At 40.1% G+C, this 27,396-nt stretch overlaps 1 protein-coding gene and 1 long non-coding RNA gene across 5 annotated transcripts; one reads left to right on the forward strand and one right to left on the reverse strand.

The window, feature by feature from the left end:
* Positions 1-3,045: 3,045 nt before the first annotated feature.
* LOC122558694 (uncharacterized) lies at positions 3,046-11,056 on the reverse strand. Its single transcript, XR_015759892.1, has 5 exons — positions 10,664-11,056; positions 9,844-9,913; positions 5,259-5,426; positions 4,807-4,910; positions 3,046-3,850 (listed from the first exon to the last, which is right to left on the reverse strand). It is a non-coding gene; the product is annotated as an uncharacterized LOC122558694 (long non-coding RNA).
* A 2,238-nt stretch (positions 11,057-13,294) lies between these two features.
* On the forward strand, positions 13,295-27,396 carry LOC122558695 (CD276 antigen homolog). 4 transcript variants are annotated; one of them, XM_087995581.1, is made up of 7 exons: positions 13,295-13,365; positions 13,514-13,831; positions 15,244-15,555; positions 21,846-21,956; positions 22,567-22,604; positions 25,096-25,155; positions 26,654-27,396. In XM_087995581.1, exons 1-7 carry the CDS (start codon positions 13,320-13,322, stop codon positions 26,810-26,812), a joined length of 1,044 nt encoding a protein of 347 aa, XP_087851707.1. In that variant the 5' UTR covers positions 13,295-13,319; the 3' UTR covers positions 26,813-27,396. The 4 variants fall into 4 exon arrangements, with proteins under 4 accessions (XP_087851707.1, XP_043563424.2, XP_087851708.1 ...); XM_043707489.2 differs by lacking the exon at positions 25,096-25,155; XM_087995582.1 differs by lacking the exon at positions 21,846-21,956.

The following is a 27,396-nucleotide window of genomic DNA, read 5'->3' on the forward strand; positions in this document are numbered from 1 at the left end:
ACAGTACTGCTGTATTTGAGCATCAGAAAAGATCATTTGAGTTCAATACGTTTACAAAGTAAGTTGGAGCGTCATTTGGGGTGGCACGGTGGCCTCAGTGGTTAGCACTGTTGCTTCACTGTACCAGGAACCCAGGTTTGCTTCCAGCCTCAGGCGACTGTCTGTGTGGAGTTTGCACATTCTCCCCGTCTCTGCATGGGTTTCCTCTGGGTGCACTCGTTTCCTTTCACAATCCAAAAGATGTGCAGTAAGGTGGATTGACGATGCTAAATTGCCCACACTGTTCAGGGATGTGTAGGTTAGGTGCATTAGTCAGGAGAAAATGCAGAGTAATCAGGTCGGAGAATGGGTCTGGGTGGGATACTCTTCAGAATGTCAGTGTGGTCGTTTTGGGTCGAATCGCCTGTTTCCACACTGTAGGAACTATTTCTTTGGGTCATTCTTTGTACTGACCCGTCCAGAAGTCATGCTATAAAGTGCTTTTCTCCAAGTTATGTTTGTATACAGAAAATTTTAAAAATATAAAAAAGGTATTACGTACTATAAATACAATTTTCATTGACTGTTTTCATGGAAGTGGAATTTAACTTTTTAGATTAGATTAGATTACTTGCAGTATGGAAACAGGCCCTTCAGCCCAACAAGTCCACATCAACTCGCCGAAGCGCAACCCACCCAGACCAATTCCCCCACGTTTATCCCTTCACCTAACACTACGGGCAATTTAGCATGGCTAATTCACCTAACCTGCACATATTTGGACTGTGGGAGGAATACGGTAAGTCAAAATTATTCTTTTGACCACAGAGAAAGGAATGTTCAGAAATGTGGCAGCATTTCATAAAGTGCATAAAGAAAATTGGTTCCACCGGCAAGGGCAACAGCCATAAGAAGGTACAATATAGTAAACCAAAGAATTACAAAATCAAAGAATGCCCTCAGCATAGCAATAATTCAATTAGCCTTCCATCCCCGCATTGACACTCTGGAGGAGAAATCAAGCAACGTTTTTCAGTTTCACCTGAGTGCTGCAACTTTTTGTGCTCAACAGAAAATAATCCAACTCCGTTTTACATTCATACGTTTCCCTTCTCTGCAAACATATACACTATCTTAGATTACTTACAGTGTGGAAACAGGCCTTTCAGCCCAACAAGTCCACACCAACCCGCTGAAGCGCAACCCACCCAGACCCATTCCCCTACAATTACTCCTTTACCTAACACTATAGCCAACTCACCTAACGTACACATTTTAGGACTGTGGGAGGAAACCAGAGCACGCGGAGAAGACCCACACAGACACGCGGAGAATGTGCAAATGCCACACAGTCACTCGCCTGAGGCAGGAATTGAACCCGGACCTCTGGCACTGTGAGGCAGCAGTGCTAACCACTTTGCCATCGTGCTGCCCATCGCAACGCCAGTTGATGAAGAATCAGAGACTTTATCTCATAAGAAGTATATTGGTATTCTGGTGAAAGCTTAATTCATATATATGTCTTAGCATCTGTCTGCACCATGTAGGCCCATTCTACAATCACACTGTGCCTTCATCCATTTTTTAAAATTATTGTCGAATTGACTGCACCTGACATTCTCACACGTATTTATTTATATTCATCATTCAATCGTAAATTCCCAGGCGAGGCCAGCATTAATGGCCTCCCCAAATGAGCATGAGAAGTTAATGTTGAGGAGAATTCCTGAACTACTAAAGTTCACATGGTGCAAGTAAAATCAGTATTTTGTTCAGTAATTAGTTTTAGGACTTTCAATGCAGAGACAGGGCTGTTTGAGCTGCCAACTTCCAATTCAACATGCTGTGAAAGTTGGAGCTGAACGTACAGGAGATACTGTTCCCAGGTGCCTGTTGTCCTTATTATTCAAATTGGGAGAGGTTTTATATTTAGGAAGTTCCATCATGGGAGAGCAAAGAAATATTAGAACACAAGTGAAAGGAATGGACTATTGGGCCTATCAAGTCTGTTCAGGCTTTCAACTAGATTATAGATGTCATTCCAACCCCACACCATTTTCTGTTGATGTCTTTCACTTAAAAAAAAATCATTTACTGTTATTACCATACTCCATGACTGGCCCTCAATATTGCTCTTTGTGGAGAATTGTGATGGCTCATTATCCTCTGGTAAAGAAATCCTTCCTCTTCTCAGTCTGAAGTATCCTCCTAATACTCCATGATGTTGGTTCAGATCCCTCCTTACCCTCTCCACAACTGCCATAATCAGTGAAGGGGAAATATCCTTCCTGTATGTACCTTGGTGAGTCCTTTAAGGAATTTGCGTGCTTCAACAAGAACACTTTTATATCTTTGAAACTGTAGTGAGCATCAGCTCAATATTTTCAAGCTTTCCTCTTTGGACCATCACATCAGCTAACTCTATGAACTTTCAATACACTACCTTTATGGCAAGTATATCCATCCTAAGCACAGGAGATCAAAACTGTATACAATACACAATAGGTTGGGTGTCTGTACAATTACAGTGAAGCTCTTTTCTCCTGTACCCAAAATACGTTGCAATTGAGGCCCAAATAACACTTAACTTGCTTATTCCTTACTATTCCTCTGAGTTAAATTTCAGTGACTCTTATGATAAAAAATGAACAGATCCCTTTAGGAAGTGATCATTCCCAAACTTCCACCGTTTAAGATGTCCATTTTCTGTTGTATTCCAACCAGAGTAGATAAGTTCACACCAACTTCGCATTTCATCTGCTAACAGTCTTGCCAATTCACTTTTTTCTGTCTAAGATCCCAGAAAGTCCCCTAGCATTCTCCTCATAACTCATAGTTTCATCTAGAATTGCATCATCCACAAACTTGGAGATATTACAATTAGATACTCCACATCTAACTCAGTTATACAGATTGTGAGCAGTTGGCATCACAGCAGTTTTCTTTGTGGTAGCCCATTAGTCTCACACTGTCAAGGCGAGGGTGATCCATTTATTCCTATTTGTTCCCTTTCATTGAAAAAGCAATGCATGCAAAATATTAACACTAATCCCAAGTGTGTGAATTTTATAAAAATCCATTTATATGACACCTGATCAAAAAGCTGCTCAAAATCCCAATACACAACATCCATGAGATGGACTTAAGTTTCCTGGTTGATACATTATCCTAAAACTCCAATAGATTTCATAAACATTTTTTTCCTTTTCTAAATCTACTTTGACTCTGCAAATACAATCATTATCCAAAATGTCCAGCTATCGGAACCTTTACAATAAATACTAACATTTTCATGATGAAGAGTCATCTAGACATGAAACATTGGCTTGCTCTCCCTTCACGAATGCTGTCTAACCTGCTGTGATCTCCAGCATTTGTTGTTGTCAGTACAGAATCCAGCACCAACAATAATTTGCTCCAGCAATCTCAACAGGTGTAGTTCACCGTGGACAGATTAGATCATGGCAGGAGTTGCACCAGGCCCAACTGAAAATGTGCTACTGAACGAGCAGAGCTCTAACACAAACTTACCTGCATCAATTGCTGTAGAGAGTGCCAGGCTTTCACCAAATCAAGGGATTAAAACATTTTCTTCAGTGCAGCTTCAGGTTAATGTTAGTGAAGGAGAACATTTGAAAATGCACTGGCAAGTGAAATCAGAGACAGGTCAAAATTTACATTCTGAAAGCTAGTGGATTCATCTGCATTACCCTAAAATAAAAGTCTTCAGTGGGTAAAACAGCCAGTTCAAAAGAAGCGTCATACTGGACTTGAAATGTTGTTGCTGGTGTGACTTCATTGATGCAGACTGAATTGCTCAGTTCCTTCAGAATTTTGGAAAGCGTGGATGACTGTGGGACCTTGCCGTATTCTGCTGAATCAAATGAACATGTAAGTGTTATTGATAGCCAAAGGTACAGAGTTCTACAGACAAAGAAATGCTCTGAGACCACAGATATCAGTCTTCAGCTAGTTTGATTGACTCCAGGTGATATCAAGAAATGACTGAAGACACTGGATACTGCAAGGTCTATTCCACCACACAATGTTTTGGTAATTGGTCTGAAGACTTATGCCCAGAGCTTTTGACACTCTTAGCCACGTTGTCCCAGTACAGCTGTGCCATTGAAAATGTGAAAAATGTCTTGGTATATACTGTACCCAGAAAACAGGAGAATCTATCTTGTTCAATTCCGGCTGTAATAAGCTACTCTCTTTCTTCAGTATGGTAATGGAAGGGATGATCAACAGTGCAAAAAATCAGCACTTGCCCAGCGATCATATGCCAATGGGTAAGCGATAGTCTAGTGGTATTATCAGTGGACTATCAACCCAGATAATGCCTGGGGAGCCGGGTTCAAATCCGGTCACAGCAGATGACAGAATTTGAATTCAAAACAAAATATGGAGTTAGAAGTCTAATAATGACCAGGATTCCATTGGTGACTGTTGGAAAAACTCGTCAGGGAAGGAAATCGGGCATCCACATGGCTGATCAACATGTGACTCCACTCTCATGGTAATGTGGTTGACTCTTAACTTCTCTTTGGGCAATTGGGAATGGGTAATAATTGTGGCCAGGTTAGTGAAATCCTCATCCCATGAATGAATAAAGAAAAATAGTATATATCCTCTTTTAGGCGAAAGTGAGAACTACAGTGTTGGAGATTAGAGTTGAGAGTGTGGTGCTGGAAAAGCATAGCAGGTCAGGCAGCATCCAAGGAGCAGGAGAGTCAATGTTTCGGGCAAATGCCCTTCATCACGAATATATTGTTTGTTGTTGGGGTAATGTTTGTAACTCCTGCCATTACAGCAGTGTATACTCACATGACTTGGGCTGCAGTAGTGCAAGAAGGCACCTCATACCAACCTCCCAGGGGTAATTAAGGATGTGTAACAAATGTTGACCCAGCCAGCAAAACACAGTTCCCCTGAATTGTGTAAAAAAAATCAAATATTGTTTGTTTGCATTCAAGATTTTTAAAAGGGCAATACACAATCTTATGCTGATCAGAGGAAAGGTATATTTGCATCACAGAAGGGTAAGACACTACTGATTTATCAGAGTACAACAATCTCCTCTTTATATTTAAGCTGGTTACCATTACTGCATAGCCTGAGAGCCAATAACGTCTGGGATAACCATTGCATGTAAACTTATCATTAACTGAGAAACAAATTGAAGTGATAAGTACAGGCAATGAGATTGGAACTGTGAATTTATAAAATCATCTAATGACTCATATAAGATACAGTACATATACAATGAAGTATCTTACCTTTTTCTGAATTCTGCTCCAAATTTTCTGGAGATCATCATCTCTATTCAACAACAAGCAGCCTGTATGATTGGAACATTGTACATTCGCGATGAACATCCTGTTCTTCCATTCTTCCTCATTGCCTATGCAATTGTCCTTTCAGAGCATTTCCCAATCCTGCAACCTCTATCAATAAGAAAAAAAAGGAAGTGAAAGCATAATGGAAAACTAAAGATGGCAAAGCCCCATTCACTTCACTGTCCTTTTAGATCTTTCTGTGGTTCTGCCCACATCAAATGGATTGAAAAATTTAACAAGGTAACTCACCGCCACAAGGCAAAATAGATCCTGATGGGTAGCCTCCTACCAGGAGTCAGGATGTGAGGAAGAAAAAACAATCTGAAGATAGAAAAGGCGTGTAAAGGCATGAAGTGTAAAGTTACATAATCATGGGGGACTCCAATATGCACGTGGACTGAAAAAATCAGGTTGGTAGCAGATCCCAAGAAAAGGAACTTATAGGTTATCACTGAAATGTTTTTGGCAACATTTTATGGTAGACCCAAAGGGGGACCAAGCAATTCTTGATTTGGTAACGTGTAATGCGGCAGACTTAATTGGGAGCTGAAGGTTAAGCAATCCCTAGCAGGGAGAGACCTTAATATGATCAAATTCATCCTGCAACATGAGAGGTAGAAGCTCTCATTGGCAGCACGGTAGTACAGTGGTTAGCACTGCTGCCACGCAGCGCCAGAGACCGGCGTTCAATTCCCGCCTCAGGAATTTGCACATTCTTCCCGTGTCTGCATGGGTTTCCTCCAGGTGCTCCGGTTTCCTCCCACAGTCCAAAAATGTGCAGGTTAGGTGAATTGGCCATGCTAAATTGCCCATAGTGTTAGGTGTATGGGAGTGGGTCTGGGTGGATTGCGCTGTGGGGTGGGTCGTTGTGGACTGGTTGGGCCGAAGGGCCTGTTTCCACGCTGTAAGTAATCTAAAGCTCGAATCAGATGTAATGGCATGACAATTGAGTGAAAGTAAATATAAAGACATGAGGAGGAAGTGGCCAGAGTTGGATGGGGAGCCTAGCAGGGAAGATGTTGGTGCACCAAAGGCAGGAAATTCTGGGCATAGTTTGGGACACACAGCAGAAAGTCATTCCAAGGAAAAAGTGGCATACGAAAAGGAGGATGAGGCAACCAGGGCTCACAATGCAAGGCAGAGACAGCATAAAACCAAAAGAAAAAGCATACAATGTGGTGAAGATTAGTGGGAAAGCAAAACATTGGGAAGCCTTTACAAACAAACAGAGAATAACTGAGAAAGAAATAAATGAGAGAAGATGAAATATTACAGTAAGCTCAGTCATAATATAAAGAGAAGATTACAAGAGGTTTTTATAGATGTGTAAAACAAGAGAGCGGCAAATATGGATATTGGATTGCTGGAAAATGAATTTGGAAAGTTAGTTGGAAGACACAAAGAAATGGCAGAACAACTGAGTAAGTACTTTACATCAGTCTTCAAGGTAGAAGACACCAAAACTTCAAGAGAGTCAGTGAGCAGTGGTGAGTGCAGTGGCCAACAATCAGAAGTGCTGGGGAAGCTGAAAGTTCTGAAGATGGCTTAATTATCCAGACCAGATGCAATACATCACAGAGTTCTGAAGGAAATAGCTCAGGAGATGTTGCAGGCATTAGTGGCGTTCTTTCAGGAGTCACTGGCGCCAGAGAGGGTCTGATGGGACTGGAAAGTGGCTCATGTAACAACACCATTTGAAAAGGGAGGGAAGTATAAGACATGAAACTACAGATAGGTTAGGAGAAAAAGAGGACTGCAGGTGGTGGAGATCAGAATCAAGAGTGTGGTGCTGGAAAAGCACAGCAAGTCAGCAAGCATGTGAGGAGCAGGAGAATAGACCTTTCAGACATAAGTCCTACATCAGGACTGTTTAACCTGACCTTAGTCTTTGGCAAGATTTTAGAGTCCATTCTTAAGGATAAGATTCCGGAGTAGAGTCAAAGAATTATTCAGCATGGAAACAGGCCCTTTGGTTAAACCAGTCCATGCCAACCATGCTCGCAAATTAGCCCTACCTACCTGCACTGGCCCTTATGCCTCCATAACTTTCTTATTCATTAACTTATCCAAATGTTTTTCCAATGTTGTAACTGTACCTGCATCCAAACCTTCTCTGGCAGTTCATTCCACGCATGTGTGTAAACAAGTTGCCCTCATGTTCTTTTTAAATCTTGCTCCTCTCACCTTCAGAATATGTCCACTAGTTTTGAATTCCCCTCACCCCAAGGGAAATGGCCCTAGTTCTTCACCTTGTGCATGCTCCTCACGATTTTGGAAACCTCGACAGGGTCACCCCTCAACTTCCAATGCTCCAGTCAATAAAGTCCCAGCCTTTCCATTCTATTTTTTGTCTCAAATGCCCTACTCCCAGCAATATGTTGATAAATCTTTTCTGAACCCTCTTCACTTTAATAATATCCTTCCTATAACAGTGCAACCAGAACTGCACATTCGAGAAGTGGCTTCACCAACATCCTGCACAACCTCAACATAACATCCTAACTCCTATGCTCAAAGATCTGAGCAATGAAGGCAAGTGTGCTAAATGCCGTCTTAACCATACTGTCCAACTGTGATGCAAATTTCAAAGAACTATGTACCTGAACACCTGGGACTCTATTTTCTGCAACACTATCCAGGGCCCGACAATTAATTGCATATATCCTATCCTTGTTTGCATCACCAAAATGCAATACCTCACATTTATGTAAATTAAACTCTATCTCCCACTCCACAATCCATTTACCAAATTGACCAAGATGTCTTTGTAGTCTCAATGTATGGCAAAATAGGGCTGAGTCTGCACAAGAGAGATCATGTCTGACAAATCTGTTAGAATTCTTTGAGGAGGTAATGAGCAAGTTAGGCAAAGCAGAACCAGTGGACACGATCTACTTGGATTTCCAGGAGAACTTTGTTAAGGTGCTGTGCAGAAGGCCGCTAAATACAATAATATCCCATGGACTTAGGGGCAAGGTACTGGCATAAATGAAGGACTGGTTGACTCACGGGAGGCAGAAAGAGAAAGGTTAAAGTCATATTTATCATCAGAGCTATCAGTAACTTGTTGAGTTCCACGGAGGTCCGTGTTGGTACCCCAAACATTCATGTTCCACAATACAATCTGGATGGAGGAACTGAGGGCATTGCTGCTATGTTTCCAGATGATGACAGGTTGATGGAAGGATAGTGTTCATGAAGCAGGGAGGCTGCAGAAGGACTTGGACAAACCTGGAGAATGTGCAAAGACGTGGCAGATGGAATACAATGTGAGCAGGTGTGAGGTTACGTGCATTATTAGGAAGATTGGAGGCATCGACTGTTTTCTAAATGGGGAAAGGCTTCAGAATTCTGAGCACAAAATGATTTAGGAGTTCTCATTGAGGATTCTCTTAAGGTTAAATGCAGGTCCAGATGGCAATTAACAAAGCAAATGCAACATTAGCATTCATTTAAAGAGAGTTAGAATGCAAGTGCAGTGATGTACTGCTAAGGCTGTGTAAGGCTCTGATCAGACAGCTTTTGGGACATTCTTAGCAGCTTTGGGCCCTCTATATAAGGAAAGATATATTGACATTGGAGGGGTCCAGAGGAAATTTGCATAAATAATCCTGGGGATGAAAGGCCTGTCGTATGACGAGTAGATAAGGATTGTGGATCTATGCTCAGTGGAGTTTAGAATGGTGAGAGGGATGCTCTTTGAAACTTACGGAATACTGAGAGGCCTGAATAGAGTGGACATGGTGAAGAGGTATGCACTAGTCGGAGAGACTTGAACAAGAGGACAGTACTGCAGATTGAAGGGGTGACCTTTTAGAACTGAGATTACGAGGAATTTCTTCAGGCAGAAAGTAATTAATCTGTGGAACACATTCCCTCAGGAGGCTGCAGAGGCCAAGTACATTGAAGACAAAGGTAGGTTCTTGATTAATAAAGGGATCAAGAGACAAGGGGAGAAAGCAGGAAAATGGAGTTGAGAAATGGACCCGCCATAATCAAATGGTGAAGCAGACTTGCTGGGCTGAATGGCCTAATTCTGTTCCGAGATTTTGTGGCCTTCTGGTGTTTAATGCTTAATCCCAATTTAGTTCATAAATTTTCCTCAGTTCTTTATTGTTATATCAAGCAAAAAGCAAGTGCTGTCATGTCTGCATTAAGGGGATTCATTGTTGGACAATGTCCCAATCATCCATGCCGACCATTATCCCAAACTAATCTAGTCCCACCCGCCTGCTTTTGTCTTATAATCCTCCTTTCTTATTCATGTATTTATCAAAATCGCTCTTAACCATTCACCATGATGTGGAGGTACTGATGTTACACTGGGGTGGACAAAGTTAAAAATCACATAACGCCAAGTTAAAGACCATCAAGTTTATGTGGAAGTACTAACTTTCCGAGCGCTGCTCCTTCATCAGGTAGGCTCATCAGAATGCGACAGCAATGTAATGAAGAAGCAGGGCTCTGAAAGCTAGTACTTCCAAATAGACCTGTTGGACTATAACCCGGTAGTGTGATTTCTAACCTTTAAACGTTGTAACTGTACCGGGATCCATCACTTCCTTTGGATGTTCATTCCAAACACAAACCACTCTCTGTGTAAAAAAAAATCAAAAATGCTTGCTTTTAAAATTTTTCTTCCTTTTATATTAAATATTTTACTCGTACCTATATGCATATATTTTATGAATATTAACTCCTCAGGAGGGGTATTTTGTCATATTTTATCTCTTGACAGCATATCCCTTCAAATAATTATTGCAGCGTTCTCCACATCAGCTTTACTTTTTCATGGCTAAAAATGATTAGTCTGCCTTCTTAATGTTCACCCTGTTGTGCCATTTACTTTAAAGTGAAAACTGGTAGCTTTCAGTAACCCCAATCATTCATTGCACACTGTAAAATAATCTCTGACCCCTTTATTCGGTTTTCTCTGTAAAATTGCTTGCACCAGCAACTGATACCGGAGGTAATGTGGTTTGCAAACTTACATTTTCAAACCCCCCCTGTTTTGATGCATGTTCTAATTTCCAATTCAATATGATTACTTAATCTTACTAACCTGTTAATGTAAACTTAATAGCAAAAGCGGCACTATGTTTATCGTGACCTTGTACTCAAGCGCGTTTGGGTGGGACAGTTTCATTCAGTTGCGGAACCAGTCGAGAAAACGTGAAATTATCAATTCGCTATCTTGCCTGCCAATGTTCCGTGTTTGAATGCAAAACGCAAGGAGTTCAGTAATTTGAACTTGACACAATTTACTCGGCCTCTGAATGAATATTTACCCCAGTGCGGATTCCCAACATTACCGGCTAAATAAGGCCAAATTCGGGAATTATTACCTTGTTTTTTCATTTAATTTGACACCAGATGGACCAGAAGTGTCATTGTTTACTGATCGTCGATTAAATGTCATTGATAACTGCATCCTCACCCTCGTTATTTAATGGAATGATGACTCTTTTCTGTGACTTTGGAAGGTCAGTCTGGAGAGAAGCATAAGGAATTCCACGTGATTTATAGTCCGTGCTTTTTTGTTAAAGTTCATTTTTGGTCACTTGGTACACGAGAAGTTGCAAATATCACGTGATTATCTGCTATGACAAAATATAGAGGAAAGTTCCAATGCACACGAATCAGACATGGCAAATTTCAGCGGTTAGCCATTATAAATTCAGCGATTTTAATCTGGAACGTGAATAAAATCTCACAGAAGTCATGGGTCCAACTTAATACTGAACTCTGAGCCACTTCTGCATCAAGCCTGATTTCCACTTGAAACAAGATGCCGAATTATTTCGATTATTGTTCTGCTGGGTGCTGGATAACGTTATTATCTGAGAAGCATTGGCGTTTATAAGATACTCTAGAAACCATACTTATACTATTGTGCCGAGGGAACAGGCAATCGCATAAACTGCATTCATTTCCCGGTGGAATGTCTATCATTATTTCTTATGAAGGAAGTAATAGCACATTTGGAAAATCCTAATAGAATCAAACAAATTCATACGTTATTTTTTCGAAAGATAATAATACTTTACGCAGAATTTAGAGTTATTCGAGGCCTGGTGAAGTCGAGCCACGTGAAAAACCAATCTAAAAGAACATCGAACACGAACATAAGGTGAAACAAGCGGTGGACGGGTTCAGTGAATAGAAAGATGTTAAGCAGGTGGGAGTATCATCTGAGGAATTTGGTGGGGAAAAGAGAAATCAGTAAGTAATTTAACTGGATGTAAACTACAAAATGATGTGGAATATAGGGATGTCCGTGTCTTTATAAGAAAAAAAAGTTAGCACGAAGAAACAGCAAGCATTTGGTAGCAGAATGAGTCTTTATAAGTTGGGCGATCTGGTACAAACAGAGGAAAGGCTCGCTAACAGCTATCAGGGACATTGATGAGATCGGACCTGAAGACTGCGACAATTTTGGTCCCCTGAACCAAGTGATAACCTTCAATTAGAGACAGCTTACAGGAGGTTGTCTGGGTTGTTACTTCCACTGGGAATTGCAAAAAGCTTTCAAAGAAAGAGAGATAAAAAAAGAGCCTTCTATTAATTCAGCATTCAGATATGAGGTGAAGACTTCTAATGCAGTCCAACAGGAATAAATATAAACCGTTTTAAAAATTGACTTTGTTCAGAAGATATCAGTCGAGATCATCTTTAGGATCAACACGTGCTGAAGCATAATCATATTGGACGAAGGAATAATCAATTCTTGCCAATAGACGGACGTTGTGGTGAATTTACAGCAGAGCAGCCTCAGATTGGGTGAGATTCTGCAAAATCTCTGTAAAATTGCATGCATCAACAACTTATACCGGAGATAATGTGGTTTGCAAGCTTACATTTTCAAAATTCCTCCTGTTTTGATCCATGTTCTAATGTCCAATTCAATATGTTTACATTATCTTACTAACCTGTTAATGTAAACTTGCTTGTTGAACCATTTAGGTTCCCGAAGAGTGACTGGATGGATACTAAGTGGGCCTTTGCTCTTCTGAGAGAGCCTACAACTCGAGGTTGGGAGGGGAGGGAACGTTCAAAATAGAGAAAGGCCATCGAACACGGAAATTCGGAGGATTTCTTTTCTTTGGAAAGGTGTTCTTTAGAATCATCTATCTTAGAGAACGATCCGGGTTTTTAAATATGTTGAAAGCAGAACAAGACAATTTTTTGATTTTCAAGTCGTTCAAAGGTTTTGTTTTGGTTGGGTTGGGGGGGGGATGGGTGGTAATATTAAGAGAAAGTGGGAACACAATTCAAGTCCAAAATCAGATGAGTGAATTTATTGAATGGAAGGACGGGCTCGTATGTCCAACTTCTCTACCCCTGATTCTATTCCCTAAGATATATGTTCTTAATATCCAACCTATAACAATCTATCGAAGGGTATAAACATATTACAGAGTCCGTTGATGAAAATCTGAATAAAATTAAACTGAAATCAAATCGAGTCCGGATAAAAAAGACTTCACACTATCACACGAATCAAAGGCAACCCATTAAAAACTTGCTGATTTCACATCGCCTGGTGGAGCAATTGCAGATGCAACGATTCAACTCGATCTCATATTTCTGTTAGTACTCTGTCGCTTTGTTTTATATTTTCAACATCCGCAGTACTTCGCAATTTTCCTTTGGCCTTGACAGCAGCTTGTTGGTTAGTTTCGGCAGAAGTGCCTTTGCTTTCGTTCCTCACCGCTCAATGTTCAAATCCAGGTCATCTACCTCAAAATATTTATATTTCAGGAAACTATTATAATAGAAACCTCAGTAAGCCAATAGGCTGGGTAGAACTTGACTGGTATGATCTTTATTGTAGTTACTTCTCAAACCTTTCAAAGTTCACATGTACCACAGCACTTCACCAGTTCTTTCATGATTGGGTATATGCAAATGTGCAGAACCTCACGCCATCTGAGGCCGCTCTGCTATAAATTCACCACAACGTCCGTCTATTGGCAAGAATTGATTATTCCTTCATCCAGTATGATAATATTTCAGCGCATGTTGGTCCTAGAGATGATTTGGACAGGTATTGTCTGAAAAAAGTCAATTTTTAAAACGGTCTTTATATTTATTCCTGCTCGACTGTACCATTCGACGTATTAGAAGTCTTCAAGTCATATCTGAATGTTGAATTAATAGAATGCATTATTTTTTTCTCTCTCTTTCTTTGAAAGCTTTTTGCTATTCCTATTTCCGGGTGTCACAGGCGCCCCAACACATTATTCAGAATTTCGGTGAAAGTGTAACAGTTACTTGTGCGTTCAACATTCCGCCTGATGATTCCGAGGTCGATGTCTTGTGGTGGAAATTGGGCGATAATACATTTCTGCATCCGACCTCCGACGCTAGGAAACGGTATTTTAAGAGAAAGGGTCAGGGCACCTTACAGCTGCTTGACGTCCGTCTTGAAGATGCTGGAGTTTATTACTGTGGAGTCAGTCAGAATAGAGCGGCGATCAGCAACGGGACTGGAACGAGACTTGTTGTCCACAGTAAGTGTCACTGTAGGCAAAGGAATTGTTAGAAATCTCGATAAGATTATTTCGCTGATTATTAATATTAAAATACATTCTAAAATTGGTTGAAAACAAAAAAAAATTCAAAATCACAGCATGTCAAGCAAGACCAAAGCTAAAGTCTGGAACAAAGAACAAAGAATATTACAGCACAGGAACAGGCCCTTCGGCCCTCCAAGCCTGCTCCAATCCAGATCCTCTATCTAAACCTGTAGCCTAATTTTCAAGAGTCTGTATCTCTCTGCTCCGTGCCCATTCATTCCCTGTCCATCTAGATACATCTTAAAGGAAACTATCATGCCCACCTCTACCACCTCCACTGGCAACACGTTCCAGGCCCCCACCACCCTCTGTGGAAAAAACTTTCCGCCAGTTCTGCTGAAAAGTTTCCACTCTCACCTTGAACTCGTGACCCTAGGAATTGAGTCACTCACTCTGTGAAAAAGCTTCTTGCTATCCATCCTGTCTATACCTCTTATGATTTTGTCGACCTAAATCAGGTCTCCCCTCAACCACCATCTTTCGAATGAAAATCTATTCAATCCTTCTAATCTATTCAACTTCTCTCTTATAGCTAGCCCCTCCATACCAGGCAACATCCAGGTGAACCTCTTCTGTACCCTCTCCAAAGCATCCACCGCCTTTTGATAACGTGCCAATCATAACTGTACGCAGTTTTCCAAATGTGGCTGAACCAAAGTCTTACACAACTGTAACTGTAGTGTGCCAGTTCTTATAATACCCCTTCGGATGAAAGAAAGATTGCCATATGCCTTCTTGACCACTCTATCGACCTGCGTTGCCACCTTCAGGATACAATGGACAAAAACACCCAGATCTCTCTGGACATCAATTTTCCCCAGGGCTTTACCATTTACCATAAAGTTCACTCGAAAACTGGATCTTCCAAAATACATCACCTCGCATGGATTGCACTCCCAGTGGTTCCGACAGACTGATGGATGCTCGACATAAACCTATGAGTATAACTATTCCACCTAAACAGCATATTCCTGTGTGCTGCAGGGCAACTTAACATGGCCAATCCACTTAAGCTGCACATTTTTGGGTTTGTGAGAGGAAACTGTAGCATCCAGAGGAAACCCGTACAGACACAGGGAGAATGCACAAACTCCATACAGAGGCTGGAATTGAATCCTGGTCCCGGCTGCTGTGAAGCAGCTGTGCTAACCACCTTGAAGCCAAATGAATTGCATAAAACTTCTGCACTGAACAGAACAATTGCCTGAGCACAAAGTGACACTTGTGTAACTCTTATTTTTCCAAATTAATTAAACAGAAATACTCAGTATTATTTGTTGGTTATGAGAGGTAATGATGTTCCAAATTGATGGCGTTGAACAATGTTATTCTTAATCCCATTACAGGTCCACCATCTACCCCGACGATACTTTCCAAAATGCCTGATGGAAGTTCAGACATCGATCTACACCTCGTGTGTGAAACAGTTGACTTTTACCCAGAGGGGATTACATTCAACTGGTACAAAAATTCAAGCAAGATAGCCACCGGGATAAAATCTACAGAGTACTTGACCGATGCGGGGCTATACCGAGCTTCCAGTACGCTACAGGAATCACAGCCAGTCCAGAAAGACAACGCTTATATTTGTTTGGTATCTCACAGCACCCTCCAAAGTCCGAAATTATCTGTTTATTTGGAGTCTAGATCTAATTCAGGTAGGAAGCCAATGGCTGGATTCTCATATATAAATATCCAATAATATTACAACTGAAGTCACATAGGAATAAAGCTAGAGCGCCAAATTTTATTTAGGTAGTAATTGGATACCACATATTCCGGTACTGAACAGGCGCATGCAAACTGGGTAAATATCACAGGAACAGGCCATTCAGCCAACCAGTCTGTGCAGATCATGATGTCATTCTAAACTAATCCCATCTGCCTCACATGGTTTGGATTTCTCTATTCCCTGTCTGTTCATGGTCTGTCTAAATGCCTCTTAAACATTGTTGTCATTGTTGACTTCTCCACCTCCTCATGCTGCCTGGATTGCTGTATTCTTCCAGCATCTGCAGCTTTTTGTCTCTTCCACCTAACCTGGCAGAATGTTCCAGGCACTCTCTGTGAAATATTTTCCTCACACAGGTCTTTTAAATGTTGCCCTCTCACCTTAAACTTATTCACCCTAATATTTGACATTTCCACCCGTGGGGAAAAAAGACTCTGACTATCCACCTGTCGCCTCTTAGTGTGCTACGCTTGAGTGAATACAGTTCAAGTTTGTATAACCTCCCCTTGTAGCTAATACAGTCTAAAAGAGGCAGCATCTTGCTAAACTTCTTTTGCAATCTCTGAAAAGTCTGCTGATCCTTCCCACAGTTCGTCAACTAAAATGGCACGCAAGACTTCAAATGGAGATTTAAATAAAGTTTTACACACCTCCAAAATGACTTGCCAAGTTATATACTCAGCACTCTGACTGGCTGAACACCTCATTCCTGATGAAGAGCTTACGCTTGAAACATCAACTCTCCTGCTGCACAGATGCTGCCTGACTGGCTGTGCTTTTCCCGTGCCACACTTTTTCACCCTGACTGATTATGGGAAGCATGCCATATTGCTTCTTTTGTTGCTACTTTCAGGGAGCAATGGACATTGCACCCCAAGATGCCATTGTATAGCAATGCTCAGAAGGTTCCTGACATTTCCTGCATCATTTCCTCTTGTATTTGACCTCTCAAAATGCACACCTCACATTTTTATGGATTAAATTCAATCTGTCACTTCCCTGCTCAACTTTCCAACTATTCTACATCCTTCTGTATTCTTTGAAAACGTCCCTCACTATTCACAATTTTTGTGTCATCAGTGAATTTACTAATCAGACTGCTTACATTTTCACCGAACTCATTATTTATATCACAAATGACAGAGTTCCCAGCAGTGATCCTTCCACAACACTACTGGTCATAGGCATCCAGCCAGTAAAATATTACTGAACAACTAACTTTGTCTTCTATGACCAAGCCAATTTTATATTCAACTTAAAAAGTCACTGTGGAGCCCATGTGATTTAATCTTCAATGCTCGAGGAAAGTCAATGTACACTACTACAACTGTCCTACCCTCATTAATTACCTTTATCATTACCTTTAAACCCACCATCAAATTTCTGAGATAAAACCTCCCCTGCACAAAGCCATGGTGATTATCCCAAACAAGTCTTATTCCCTAATACAGCTCATGCTTTTCTGAATGCAAGTAAAAGTCCCTAAAAGTCCCTGACCCTAAAAGTCTTCTTCAGTAATTTCCTGACTGGAGATGCAAGGTTCAATAGCTTACAATTTCCTGATAATCCTTGTTGTTCTTTTTATACAAAGGAAGAACATTGGCTTTACTTCAGTCTTATGGACCACACCTAAGGCTGAAGAGGATACAAAGACCTCCATCAAGGCAAAACAATCTCCTCCCTTGCCTCCCGTAGTATCTTGGGATAGATCCCATCAGGCGTTGGGTATTTATCCATCATAATGTTTTCAAGACATCCAACATCTCCTCCGTCTCAATATTGGCATGCCATGCGATATCAACAATCTTACAATTGTCCATGTCTTTCTCTTCGGTGAATATCAATGCAGAACACTCAGCAGTTACACTGTGGCTCAGTGGATAGCACTGTTCCCCCTCAGCATCAGGGATCCAGGTTTAATTCCAACCTTGGATGACTGTCTGTTTGGAGTTTGTACATTCTCCCTGTGTGTGCGTGCATTTTCTGCCACAGTCCAAAGATGTGCAGATCAGGTGAATTGGCCTTCTAAATTGCCCATAGCGTTAGGTTCAGAGGAAAATGTGTGTGGGTGAGTGACTCTTTGGAGGGTCTGTGTGGACTTGTTGGGCCAAAGGGCCTGTTTCCACACTGTAGGGAATCTAATCTTAAAGATCTGACTCCTAGCAGAAATCCCTTCCTTCTTTCTTGAGTCGACCTTCCCTTTTCCGAGCTACCCTCCTTGTTCTAATATGGTTATAGATTAGGATTCTCTTGATAAGGACATCTCAAGGCCGCTTTTAGAGCTCCTAATTTAGCATTTTCATTCTTTCCTACTTCTTTTCTATTCCTCAAGGGCCCTGGCAGATTGCAATTTCCTGAACTTTACTTCTGCTTCCTTTTTCTTTTTGACTAAATTTACAATATCTCTTATCATCCAGGGTTCTCACGTTTTGTCATCTTTATCTTTCCTTTTCACACGATCATGCTGGTCCTAAGTTCTGATCTAAAATTTGGGTCAAAATCCTGGAATTCCCTCGCTAATGGCATTTTGGTCAACCTACAACAGGTGGACTAAAACAGTACAAGAAGGCAACTCACCACCACCTTCTCAAGGCCAACTAAGGATGGGCAATAAATGCTGGCTGGCCATTATATCCACATTCCACAAAAATGAATAAATAAAAAGAAAAACTGACCTATAAATGGTTCCCATGTACCAGATATGGATTTACCCTCAAATAGTGGCCCCCAATCTAATTTCTCAACCTCCTGCCTAATGCTGTTGCAATTAACTTCTTCCAATTTCACAATTTCCCCGAAGGACTAGTTTTATCCTTGTTCACAACTACCTTTAAACTTACAGAATTATGATCACTGTTCCCATATGTTCCCCCACGCAAACTTTGAACACCTGGCCAGGCTTATTACCAATTCAAACTCTATTGTGGCCCCTTACCTAGTTGGTATAGCTTCATATTGTTTCATGAAGCCCTTCTGGATGCAATTAAGTTGTTAAATCTTTCCATGACTGGTTTACATATTGGATCTTCGATCTCCTGTTGGCTATTGGGAATCCTATAGTGTAACTCCATCATTGTGACTGCAACTTCCTTATTCCTGATTTCTACCCTTATGGCTTCACCGGATGAGCCTTCCAAATGTTGTCTCTTAGTGCAGTTGTGACATTCTCCTTTGTTAGTAATGTAGATCTCCAACCACTTCTATGTCCCTCTCCATCGTACCTTGTAACCTGAAATGCTGAGCTGCCAGTCCTGTCCTTTTCTCGACCAAGTCTCTGTATTGGCTATAATATGTAGTTCCATAAGCTCAGACTCTAAGCTTATCTACCTTACCTGTTATGAATCTTACATTAAAATATCTACATTTAAGACCACAAGTCCCACCAAGTTTACTAACCTGGTCTTCCCTGTTGTTCCTATTAGACTTACTTGACTTCTGCTTCCTTCTTAATTCCGCCATATGCTGGCCTGCTGCCCTAGTTTGCATCCCCTGTCTCAACAGTTTACATTTCCTGAGTGTACAAGCGAACCAAGCAAAGATACTTATGTCCCTCCAGTTTAAGTTCAACCCATCATTCTTGTACAAGCCCCTCCTACTCTGGAACCAATCCCAATGATCCAGGTATCTGAAGATTTCCACCCTACACCTGCTCCTTAATCATGCATCAACTTTACTATCTTCCTATTTCTGGCCTCACGAGCAGGTATCATGTGGAGTCATCTTTAGCTGACAACCCAATAAACCCTCCATCTTATCTTCCTATCTTACTCTTTAATTTCTCTTTGCTGCACCTCATTTCACTACCTGTCTTTGGCATGTGTTCTAGTATGGAACATGATCTCTGGCTGATCACCTTTCCATTTCAAAATGTCCTATGCCCACTCAGAGGCTACTAGGGAGGCAATTCTGCCACTAGGGAGGCAACACACCATCCTGGAGACTTGCTTGTGGCCACAGAAATGACTCATTTTGCCCTTGACTAAAGAATCCCCTATGACGATCACTTGTACAATGGATCCAATTGTGGTGCCATTGATCTGGCTGCTGCTGTTACGTTCCCTGAGAGGTCGTCCTCCAACTTCAAAAAATATCCAAATGGTGCACCTGTTTGAGAGGGGAATAACCAGAGGGGGCTCCCTCATTGCCTGCCTGTCCCTTCTGGTATTCATCTGGCTGAACCTCAGCCGTGACCACATCCCTGAAACTCCAGGCTATAACAAAGCAGGATTGTGCTGCCTGTGGTAATCTGTGCTCTCAAACACTGCATGATAACCATGTCTTTGCAGATGGGGACTGTGTACATCGACAGATACAATCAAATGCAATAGGAATTTAAGGCAAAAATGCTTTACTCATAAACTAAATTCATATGTGAATTCATTAGCTCAGGAAATGGTTAAGTGAAGTAGAGAAGTGTTTAAAACCAAAATAAAAATAGCAAAATGAATAATAATGTACTGAAAAGTTGGGATCTGGTACTTCAAATGGAGTACAAGGACCAATCATCAGATAGAGCAGGTAGGCCAATTTGAGTTTCAAATACCAAAGGTTGGACCCCGTTTTCTTCATACGTTCGAAATAATCCGATGCAAACTCACAAAAAAGTGATGAGCCTAACCGATACGAGCACTCAGACACAAGAGCAGGAGAAGGGAACAGTTGGAGACAGTCACCATTACCTTAACGAGGAGATGGAAAGGCCTCTGACCTACAGTGGAGCAGTTCGGTCTGGGAAGTTGTTAACTCCTGCGTGAATCTGATCTGCGAAGGAGTGATTTGGGTTGAAGGTTATAAATTGTAAGCAATTCCCGAGGTGTCCCCAATTTAAGAAGCATCTGACCTTCGTCTCAGGGTTGGATGCTATAAATCATGAGTGAGGTCAACGACATTTACCTGGGAGTTGGAAAGACACACCGTTCAGCTGCTATAAACTGGCTAGCAGTGAGTTTGACATCACGCTGTAAAATTAATGAACTGATATGAAACTATATGAGAAGCTGTTCTGAAAATATTATGTCAGGAAAGCACATAGAGCAGCTAAGCGTAGATTTAATGATGAAATAATATGAAGAAGTGTAAGTCAAGACTAAATTAATAAAGTCATGTGAGAAATCCAAAATAGTAAAATGTTAGTGTAAGATAATTTTCAGAGAATGCAACTCAGCTCAGTCATGTCGACTCCGTGCCCTGTAATATGTGGGAAATCAGGCACTATCTCCGAGATGGCACGCTTTTCCCAACTAAATGTACTTCAGGTCAGCTCTGAGGAAGATTAACTATGATTTCTCTCCACACATTCTGCTGGGTCTACTGAGCTTTTCCAGCAATTTCTGTTTTAGTTTGTGCTATACTTCAGGCTTTCTATTTACAAATTCTTTTCTTCTCAACTTCTGTCCATGACCGCTTAGCGATAACTCATTTTCGGTAAACTCATATTTACATAAATTAATCTTTCTGTAATTAATTCCAACTCTTCGCTGATTTCTGAGCAAGTAAGTTTCTTGAAACTTTCTGAGAATAGCCTTGAAACTTTTCCACTCATTAGTTACAGACCCAATGGCTAATGGTCGCACAGTGTCCTCAGGTTTGCTTTGACAATTTCTGTTTGTAGTAAGCACCATTCCACCTGACACAGGGTACACTTCTATTGAAGATGGGCACGCTTTAAGCTCCATATCTAATCAAGCCTCAGAATCTCTTCCATTTTGAAAGGACTTCTCCCATTATGTTAAAAGATTAAGACTGTGAAATGCCTGCAGTGTGCTATCCTATTGTAGGAGGAACTGAGGACTGTAGATACTGGAGATCAGAGTCAAAACGTGTGGCGCTGCTGAAGCACAGCCAGTCAGGCAGCATCCGAGGAGCAGGAGAGTCGATGTTTTGGGATAAGCCATTCATCAGGAACCTAGGGTAGGGGCGAGCAATTTCATGTCAGGGTAAATGATTTCAAAGGCGATATCTAACAGCACAGTTTAACTAACCAAAACATCCACGCTTCAATTCAAAGAAACAAGGCATGACGTAAAAATGAGGAAAGGTTTAATCGCTTCGATCTGTCTTGTGATATATTTTAATTTCACTCTAGTTTTCATGAGCAGTATCCAATTGCTAACTCTACAGCTTTCATGCTGACACAAAATGAATCAATTGTTGTATACATCGATAATTATGGATTTATCTCAGAAATCTTCCCAGCTGCCCTCATTAATCTTCTAGGTATCGACATTAATTTTGATATTTTGGCGATTGGGTGCACAGTCGGCGGACTCGTCTGTCTAGTGCTGGGGGCGGTCATTGGAAAGCGATGCAAGGCACGTTCATGCAAAGGTAGAGGAGGTCTATGTTTACGCTGTCGGAACATTTTCAATGTGTAAAGAAGAAATGCTATTGTCAGTAGCTCCTAAACTGAGTTTAGATCGGAGTGGCGCTGGAAAAGCACAGCAGATCAGGCAGCATCCGAGGAGCAGGTAAATCGACGTTTAATATTTCTGATGAAGGGCTTTTTCCAGAAACGTCGATTTTCCTGCTCCTCGGATGCTGCCTGACCTGCTGTCCTTTTCCAGCACCACTCCGACCTAAACTCTGGTTTCCAGCATCTGCAGTCCTCACTTTTGCCTAGCTCCTAACTTGAGTACAAAAATTTCATCTTAATTTCATCTTAATCGAGGATAGAAAATTGGGTGACACATTGTACTAACATGAATAAATACTTATAATTTTTTTAATGCTATCATCTTTTTCATGTTTATGCTGAAGTATAGCTCCAATTCAGGATCCAAAATTATGAGCGCCTAGTGATTCCAATCCATTATATTTATGTACAATAATGAATTAAGACGATATGTTTCATGGAAGTTGGATGTTTCTGTACCTCTCGCTTGGTCTGTAAAAAGAAAGCACACAATAATGTCTTGCAAATTATATTCCCAATGCACAGGGCCAAATCAAGATATGGCTCGACAATGTGAAGAAACGGTAAGTCCAATTATGTTAACACCCTTATAGAAAGTGTGTTATTTATTTTGTATTGTGGAAGCAGTCTGTCATTTTATCGTACCTCCATTTTTATTCTGTTGCACAGGTTTAGGAGTGGGGAAAGAAGAGACATTGACACTAATCCCCATTGTTGGTAGATTTATTGAATACTGGATTAAAAGCAAAATACCGTTGCAGATCTGAATTAAATCAGAAAGTTTTGGAGAAACTGAGCACGTATAGCAGCCACCAGTGGATAGAGAAGCAAGGTTAGCTGAAGACAACATGCCACTTCTTTGTAACTCTTTTGAAGCCTCAAGAGTTCAAAAGAGCTGTAAATGTTAATCTTGTTGCTGTATCCTGCTGCCAGACCTGTTGAGTTTCTGCTGTACTTTCTGATTGCACATCATCAATTTCAGGAATGACTTTGACTGAAAATTATGTGTAAAATAGCCAAGACTAAGCAACACACATGCACACAAGCATGACTGAAGTTCTGGAAAACCCTTTATATAAATCATCGAATCCCCACAGTGTAGAAACAGGCCATTTGGCCCAATAAGTCTCACTGATCCTCTAAGGGACAAACCACCCAGACTCAATCCCCTATTCTAAATTTCATAATCATTATGGTCCATGTTTAAAGAAAGTACAGTTTGTAATTTTAAGATTGCATTCAAGATCTTACTTCTCTTCCTATCACCTTTCACATAACTGACTTAATCCAGCAGACAAAGTAGCTTATTGGGCTTCCTGGTATTTACTCTAACTGAAAATTCAATGCCATATGTACTGTCTGGTGAAGATATAGCACAGCAAGTGACAACATTGAAATCTTCAGATTGAAATAGTCTAAATCAAACTCCATAGAATATAAATCAAATGCTGTCAAAGAAAAGTCAGATTCCACTGCAGCCTGGAGCTGAACTTTCAGATAATTGTGTAATCAATCATATACTGCTTTTATCTTTCATGGTTGTAGGAGTCATTGGTTTAGAACAAGATATGTCAGTGAGTGCAACAGTACTTTTTCAGATGATCTATTGACAGTGGTGAGATTGAAGTTTTAAAGTGGTGTATGGGTTAAAAATCAAGCAGACTGCTTCAGAATGCATGGAGCTTATATGTGTACTTGAGCTGCACATATCCACAATGTGGTGAATATCCCTTTATAGTCTCAATTTGTGCTTTTTAAGTAGCAGGCATGTTTGAAGAGGCATGAGGTAAGTAGCTCAGAGCTGGCTATTTATCAGCTCAGGCCCGAATGTTATTCCAGTATGGACATGGAGTGTTTCAGTACTTCAGCAACATGACTGGTCATGAGCTCTGTGCATTCAGCTGGAACATTCCAACTTCTTGGTGGAGTTAAGGTCATAGTTCAAGAAGCTCAAAATAATTCCTCCCATGACTCTAATCTTAGTAACTAATGCAATGATGGCCTGAGACTAAAATGATTGCTCTCCAACAACCACAGTCATCTTTACTTGTGATAGACGTAATTAACAGATAGTGTGTTCCCTCATTTTGATTCACTTAGTTTTTCCAGATGTCAAATGTTACCTTGATGTAAATTGCAGTCTTCTCGCCTCACCCCCTCAGTTTGACTGATTTGTCCATCCATGAATGATGAGATCAGTATTTGAGTTGCATTGGCAGTACTGGGCCATAGTGACAGCTTTTTTGATCGTGTAAGTGTTATTTCATAACACTTTACAATGCTAGACGAATTATGGAGATCAGTCTGACAAACGGTTGATTGTTTAAGTTAAATTTGTCCTGATTTCTGTTCACAGAATGTACATTGAAAATGTGGCAGGGGGATGTCTGTATTTTAACTACTCTGAAACAACTGGCTGACTGACTTCAGCTAGTTGGGGAATGTATTTTCATTAGAATTATGCATTGCTTTGGCTCAAAAAGACAGGTCACCTGAACATTCTTAAAGCCAACCAAGGGTGCGAAACAAATACTGATCCAGTGTGTGGGGGCCACATACCACGAATGAATATACATTTTGAAATGTGAGGGTACATAGCCATTGAGCTAATCAAGAGGCTACAATGGTCTTACCAGGCCTAAAGAGTTATAATTGCATGTATCAAGCAATCAATGATAAATCAATTCTGGGACCAAAACAATGATACACACCAAGTATTGAATTTTATCCATAAAACAGTAGAATACAGTAGTAATAATATCAGTTAAACAGGAGATTACTTCTGATAAATTGCATTTTACACATTTCATCAAGGCTAAGAAATGTGAGGGTAATTAAGCAGTGAAAGTGGCACAGGAAACACAATATATTTCTTTTATTGTATGTCCAAGTTCTGATGAATAGTGGAGAAATTTGGTCCTTAAAAGAGGTTGTGGAAAGAAATGATTAGAACACTGTGAACATGATACATTAATTTTAATTAAACTGTGAAAGATGTGTTTTGACATTCACAAAGATGTTTGGTGATCGCTGCAATGTGATTTTCTTCACCAGAAAAACAAACAAGCTAAAGAAACATCTGACCAGTGTAGAGGTCCTGATGAGGTGATTCAGGTTAGAAATTTATATTTGTTTCAGAAACAACTGAATACTGCAATAGAAAAACCTAATGTTTTTCTGTATGATACTGGCAAGGAAAATAAAATCACAGGCCTCAATTTATGATCAATGAGTTTGAATTAGATGCAGATCATTTGCATGAGATTTCTGTGCGGTTGTCATCATACAAATGCAATGTGGACAAAATTAGAAACAGTAGATAAAATTAGTTACAAGCTCAACAGATTCAAAAGTATATGCATTAGTTGTTTTTTTTAAATATAAGCAAAATGAAGGATTTCAGTTTTCTAGGAAATTAATATAATCTGAATCACAGTGAATTGTTAAACTAACAAAGCAATGGTGAATGGTATGAACTGCAAGGAAGCAGATGGATATGGGAAAAGAACCAGACTCCGAAATTGTGTGTTGTTTCCTCCTCTCATCTCACAGAAGGTTTGTTCAGCCCACAAAACTTTAAGTAAAATTCCGGGATTTTGACAAAAATTTGGAGTTACATGAGGCAGATCAGTAAGTTCAACAGTCACAAATGAAGACAACAGTTGTCACCATAATCAGTGTTGTGAGAATCAGCAAACAATGGATGTCATACAAGTAGAACAAGGAGAATAAGTTGGAATTCATAATACACATGGACAAAGATACCAAAACCATAAAACTGACTAGTGGGCAGAGAGCAGAGACACTCAAAATGAGTTAAAAGGTTGAGTTAAAAGTCAGTGAATGGAAGTTGAAATGACTGACAATAGATTCTCAGATATAGTGAGCTTTTCATGTATAATAAAAAAAATGAACAGGGCACCAAAATGGCACCTACTCACATTTAGGGAGTAATTATCATTAATATGTCCACTGCCATTTTGCAGTGCGCACAGGAAAGTATTGATTGCACAAAATAAATAGATATGCATTGATCTTGAATGAAAGTCATCTTCAGCAATTTAGAGACAAGATTTTGTCGACTCCCAGTGGAAGGTAATGCTTTAACTTAAAAGACAAAGAATTGTGTTATGGAATAAAAATACAATGAGAGATGACTTGTTTTAACCTTGTGTGCGAGGTCATGACTCTAAGTTGTACCACCCAAGTTTAACTAAAAGGATTTGAGTCAAGAAAGATACCTGACTGTTGCAATGCTAACATTAACAGATTTTCTTTTGTTTCTGGCTGTGAATGTACCTGAGTTTATGTATTAACCACCAACTAACTGATAAATCTTTCTTGATGCACTGATCATCGAGACTGCAATTTAGGACTTGCGAAATATGAGCAAGTAGTATGTTAATTCCAAAAGATTTCATATTGTTTGATGCAATTATAAAATGTAATGATGTTCTACTTTCAGCATAAGTATCATATTAATAACTAGTTAAACTTAGACCAACATAATGTGATGAACAACAGCTTGCAACCAAAATACTTAATTTTTATATTTAATGATCTAAAAACTAATGGAATAATATTGGACTAATAAAATTCTGAATTGGTACAGATGCTGGAAATGACCGAAGAAAACAACGTGGGTTACGCAGCTCTTAATTTGTTTAGTTCAGAAAAAAGACGGACACACAGGCAACAGGAAGAATGTACACAGTATACTGCAATTAAGACAGGCATGGATGGATCGCGAGATTTATCCAAAAAGACTTAAAGTCAAATGATTAATCATATTAATGTTAATCCTTGTAGAATCCTGAAGTGTATTAACTAGAATTCTGGCACGGACTGAACCCAATATCAGCAAAGTATGAGAAACAGTATTGTCTTCCCTTTTATCAATCTGTTAAAGCATGTACTGATGAGAATATTGTTGATTCCCTTATAATGTACAGTTACTTGAAACTGAATTCTGTGTATTTCTATATCAGTTGACCAAAGCAAGGTAACAAGTATTCTGAAGAACTGATACATCAAGGGATCATGTTGTAAACTTGGGTGCAGTGTGATCATATGTTATCCCATTCAGAGAGTGGGCATTAGTTGTTTGTTCAGTATTCTTCTTTTGTTGTGTTTTATTTACCTTAACAAATCTCATAAATTGCCAGTGTCTTCATTTGATGTAGGACTATATGGAAATTTTAGTTTTCTTCCTTTTGATATATGTACTATAACATAAACATTACATTGGTTTTCAGTATGTCATCACATTTAGCAGGAAGAATTTGGTTATTTAAATATAAAAAATATTGCAGAAAGCTACAAAACCGAGGGATCTGGGTGTCCTTGACGTACAAA

Source organism: Chiloscyllium plagiosum, unplaced genomic scaffold, assembly GCF_037043375.1.
Source record: "Chiloscyllium plagiosum isolate Xiang-an unplaced genomic scaffold, Cpla_swu_hap1 HiC_scaffold_17, whole genome shotgun sequence".
In the NCBI taxonomy this organism is placed as follows: Eukaryota; Metazoa; Chordata; class Chondrichthyes; order Orectolobiformes; family Hemiscylliidae; genus Chiloscyllium; species Chiloscyllium plagiosum.